At 43.2% G+C, this 5,394-nt stretch overlaps 1 protein-coding gene across 1 annotated transcript in view; it reads right to left on the bottom strand.

Annotated features, from left to right (window-relative positions):
- Positions 1 to 5,394, bottom strand: part of cacna1g (calcium channel, voltage-dependent, T type, alpha 1G subunit) — a 207,000-nt gene that overhangs the window by 12,860 nt on the left and 188,746 nt on the right. The window contains 1 exon segment of the mRNA XM_070445033.1: positions 3,764 to 4,193. Coding sequence (XP_070301134.1) covers positions 3,764 to 4,193 — 430 coding nt within the window.

Genomic DNA, 5,394 nt, shown 5'->3' with positions numbered 1-5,394 from the left:
ATCAGAGACAGACACGCGAGACAGACAAGAGACAGAGCAGAGACAGACAGAGGACAGACAGCAGACAGACAGGACAGAGACAGACAGACAGCAGAGAGACAGAGGACCGATCAGGCAGACAGACATACACGCAGACAGAGACCGGACGGAGCCAGACAGCACAGACAAAGAGCGACAGACAGAGACACGACAGACAGAGACAGACAAGAGATCGACAGGAACCGAGAGAGACAACAGCAGGACAGACATGAGACAGACAGAGACAACAGACAGACAGACAGAGCAGACAGACACAGCAGACAGAGACAGACAGACACACAGCAACAACCAGTACAGAGACAGACAGACAGACAGACAGACAGACAGACAGACAGACAGACAGACAGACAGACAGACAGACAGACAGACAGACAGACAGACGAGGGGACAGAAATAGACACACAGAAAGAAAGACGAACAGGGAAAAAGGGAGCAGAAGGAGGAAGGAAGTGAGCGAAGACAACAAGGTCAGGTGTGGTAGAACACATACAGAGAACCAAACGCAGGTGGTGTGTGCACATGCTTCAGGACACGCATCAGACCTTCGTCTGGTCTACACAGAACCAATACTCGCAATCATAGTTAAGTTCCTAAATACTGAAAGTTCCTTCACCAATCCAGAAGGGGGCAGTAAAACACTACTGAAACTCCACTCTCAACCCCAGAGGGAGAGGAAACAGATTGGAGTTTAACCACACATGTTTCTGCCAGCGAGGGATGACAGAGAGGAGAGAGAGATAACATCAGAAGAATGATACAGCCCAACCTCTAGTCACTATAAAAAGGCCTGTTGGCTGGAAATAGCAGTCTAGTAAACAACATACGGCTGTGTCCTGTCTTTCCCATGGCATTACAGTGACCTACGGCTGGCACTAGTCTACTGGGACTGATACACATATGCAACTTTATTACGGGAAAAAAGTTCAGTACACATCATTGCATTTTGTATCCGAAAGTAAGCTGGTCCTCTTTGATGTCTCGTAGATCGATGCATTGCACTCTTTTTGTCTATAAAGCCCTGTTACATAAACTTCCATCATACCTATCTCATTGTTGTGTGTATGTACTGACATGTATGTGTAACTGGTAGGTGCACACACACACACACACACACTACATGTTAATATTTTTAAATGTATGTAAATTATAAAGTATTTTGTCTGTAATGTCTGTTTCATGTGTCGGACCCCAGTAACACTAGCTGTCGCCATTGGCGTCAGCTAACGGGGTTCCTAATAACCACTAGGCTACCCTGCCGCCCCGAACTGTATAAGTTACCAGAGCTGGACTCAAGGGACGTCTAACCCTGGAAATCCCTTCAATCTCCACCCAGTCAGGTAAATCTGCTTTTAGTTATTTTGCAGCTCATGTGGAATGATTTCCAAAAGTCCTTAAAGTTGGTGGAGTTGGTACCTCTAGGGGAGGGATCATCAAATAGACTCAACTATTAAAGATAGTTTGTAGACTGAAAATTGGCTGCAAGAAGCCCAAACAGATATAATAATTTCAAACCTTGCTTACTTTTGTTTATGATCACATGTCTCTTTCTATCATGCATGGTAATACTTGGGAACAGACTTCCAAAATTAGAATCACTTGGAGCTGATTCCCTGGTGTTTTTACAGTATTTTATGTCCTTATAAAAATGTCAAATAAAAAATATACAGTATCAGTCAAAAGTTTGGACACATCTACTCATTCAAGGGTTTTTCTTAATTGTTTTACTATTTTCCACATTGGAGATAATAGTGATAATAGATTATAGTGAAGACATCAAAACTATGAAATAACACATGGAATCATGTCGTAACCAAAAAAGTTCATTTGAGATTCTTCAAAGTAGCCAACCTTTGCCTTGATGACAGCTTTGCACACTTTTGGCATTCTCTCAACCAGCTTCATGAGGTAGTCACCTGGAATGCATTTCAATTAACAGGTGTGCCTTGTTAAAAGTTAATTTGTGGAATCTCTTTCATTCTTAATGTGTTTGAGCCAATCAGTTGTGTTGTGACAAGGTAGGGGTGGTGTACAGAAGATAGCCCTATTTGGTAAGAGACCAAGTCCATATTATGGCAAGAACAGCTCAAATAAGCAAAGAGAAATGACAGTCCATCATTANGCAAAGAGAAATGACAGTCCATCATTACTTTAAGACATGAAGGTCAGTCAATCTGGAAAATTTCAAGAACATCTAAAGTTTCTTCAAGTGCAGTCACAAAAACCATCAAGCGCTGTGATGAAACTGGCTCTCATGAGGACCGCCACAGGAAAGGAAGCCTCAGACTTATCCTCTGCTGCAGAGGATAAGTTCATTAGAGTTACCAGCCTCAGAAATTGCAGCCCAAATAAATGCTTCACAGAGTTCAAGTAACAGACACATCCCAACAACAACTGTTCAGAGGAGACTGATGGTCTTCATGGTCGATTTGCTGCAAAGAAACCACTACTAAAGGAAATCTGTCCTTTGGTCTGATGAGTCCAAATTTTAGATTTTTGGTTCCAACCGCCGTGTCTTTGTGAGACGCAGAGTAGGTGAACGGATTATCTCTGCATGTGTGGTTCCCACCGTAAAACATGGAGGAGGAGGTGTGATGTATGGGGGTGCTTTGCTGGTGACACTGTCAGTGATATATTTAGAATTCAAGGCACACTTAACCAGCATGGCTACCACAGCATTCTGCAGCGATAGGCATCCCATTTAGTTTGCGCTTAGTGGGAATATAATTTGTTTTTCAACAGGACAATGACCCAAAACACACCTCCAGGCTGTGTAAGGGCTATTTGACCAAGAAGGAGAGTGATGGAGTGCTGCATCAGATGACCTGGCCTCCACAAATACCAGACCTCAACCCAACTGAGATGGTTTGGGATGAGTTGGACCGCTGAGTGAAGGAAAAGCAGCCAACACGTGCTCAGCATATGTGGGAACTCCTTCAAGACTGTTGGAAAAGCATTCCAGGTGAAGCTGGTTGACAGAATGCCAAGAGTGTAAAAAGCTGTCATCAAGGCAAAGGTTGGCTATTTTGAAGAATATAAAATATATTTTGATTTGTTTAACACTTTTTTTGGTCACTACATGATTCCATATGTGTTATTTCATAGTTTTGATGTCTTCACTATAATTCTACAATGTAGTAAATAGAAAAAAAATATAGAAAAATCCTTGAATGAGTCGGTGTGTCCAAACGTTTGACTGTTACTGTATATATAAATAATATTTATATTTTTTCTCAGAAAACTTGAGGGGGCCAAATAAAACCACCGGCTCCCCAGTTGGGGAACCCTGCTCTAGGGCAATTCAGGCAGATGTGAGACAGTCTTTTTTCTGAAGAATGTGTTTGTGTCATGTTATTGATTGTGTTTTGCTTTTCGTGTTTTGTGTTTGCTATTCATGTATTGTGTAATCGATGTGTATATAGATATGTATAGTACACTTGTTGTTGTTTATTGATGTGTTCATGCAGGGCTCATCTCCAAAAGAGACTGTGGTCTCAGCATGACTCCCTGTTTAAATAAAGGTTAATATACAAGCAGATAAACACACATACACAAGAGAGGGAAACTCATACAGGAGTAATACAGTTATGGACAAAAGCATCTGTCTGCAGATTCTACTGTAGCTCCTCAATGCTAATTCCTGTTTCCCCCTGAACCAGGGATAGGAAGAATTCCAAACCCCACCACTACACACACACACACCCAGGTGTCGATCAACCACACTCACCTCTAGTGGTGGCTCCTGGCCTAGCGGAGGATCAGTGCTGATGTGTATGGAGTCTCTTCTAGTGATATCTGCTGGGGGAGAATCCATCACATTGCCCCTCTTCTGGATCTCCCTCTCTGGAGACCTCCAGGGGGAGCCCCCAGATCCCTCCTCCATGCCCAGGGCCAGAGGGCTTAGCTGGGGTGATCTCCCACTGCCTCCCCCTCCCCTTCCTCCATGCTGGAGCTCCAGCTCTAGTTCAGCCTCCAGCTCTGCCTCCTCCTTGGCCTCTTTGTTGCTCTCCTCCAGGTGCTTCATGAGGACGGCTATGACCACGTTGACCAGGACAAACTGGGCAGTCAGCACAAAGGAGACAAAGTAGATAGGAGAGACCACCGTGTTGTAACAGGTGCCTGCATTCTCCTGTTGACAGTCTCGCAGGGTGTCCTGGTGGGGTGTGTGCTGTTCGGACGTAACAGAGCTTTCCAATTAAATCATAATCTCGGTGAAATAATTATATTTACCTGGAAGCTAAAAGCCACATTAGTGAAATATAATTATTTTAACAAAGAATCAAAAAGAAAGCAATTAAGGACTAATGCTGAATTAAGCACCAGCAAAGAACATTTTATACCCAGAGGTGTGTGATGTTGTGTGTGTGTGTGTGTGTGTGTGTTTGTGTGTGGTGTGTTGTGTGTGTGTGTGTGTGTGTGTGTGTGTGTGTGTGTGTGTGTGTGTGTGTGTGTGTGTGTGTGTGTGTGTGTGTGTGTGTGTCTGTGTGTTGTGTGTGTGTGTGTCCTTAACTGAGTTATTCCCCAAACAGTTCATCCGTGCTGCGCGAAGATAAGAGAGGCAGCATGAAGAGAGACCAGATTCCCCACTGCAGATAGCAAGAGAGGGGATGAGACAGAGGTGAGGAGAGAACAGCTCACCTGCTTTTACACAGACTCTAAGGTTATAGTTTCAATATGTTACAACAGAAGTTCAGTTACGTTACAGGGTTGACTTAAAATAAGGTGAGAGACAAATACTACATAGTAAATATCATCTCAGAAATGACTTTGTCAAAGCAACAAAATAAACCAGGGCTTTGCATTGATGGTGAAAACGTGGAGACATTTTTAGGGTTAAGTGGGTTAAATCTTCTAGAAGTCAACGAGTGGTGCACGGATTTCAGATTGACTGAATTAACCATGTGGTCGATATTAAAGGGCATTTTATTGAATATAACAGGCCTTAAAATTCCATTAATGGTGCACAATTTTCTCCTTAAAATGTCAAAGGGATTCAAATGCAGCTATTTCGTGGAACGACCCCAGAGTGAATTGAGATAAGGCAATAGAGAGGTAGAGGGTTTATGCCCAGGTCGGGTACAGTAAGGCCTAACAGCTTTAGATTGTACTCCAAAGCTAATCTCACTGACCGCAAAAAATGGTAAGTTATTTATCATTATTAATTATGTAGATATGACAAGCTCTGAAGGATTTAACACTGTAGCCTGACGCTCAATGTACACTCACTCTGCCTATTCATCTCATCACTTTATCTTCATCTCTCTCTTCTTCTCTCTCTCCCCTCCTCCTCCCTCCCTCCTCAGTCCCTCCCTCTCCCTCCCTCCCTCCAATCTGAGTTTTTAGAGAGAATTGGCGCGA

This window comes from Salvelinus sp. IW2-2015, linkage group LG8 (genome assembly GCF_002910315.2).
Source record: "Salvelinus sp. IW2-2015 linkage group LG8, ASM291031v2, whole genome shotgun sequence".
NCBI classification, from domain to species: domain Eukaryota; kingdom Metazoa; phylum Chordata; class Actinopteri; order Salmoniformes; family Salmonidae; genus Salvelinus; species Salvelinus sp. IW2-2015.
Note: the sequence above shows the minus strand (reverse complement) of the source record. Positions and strands in the feature narration are given on the sequence as shown.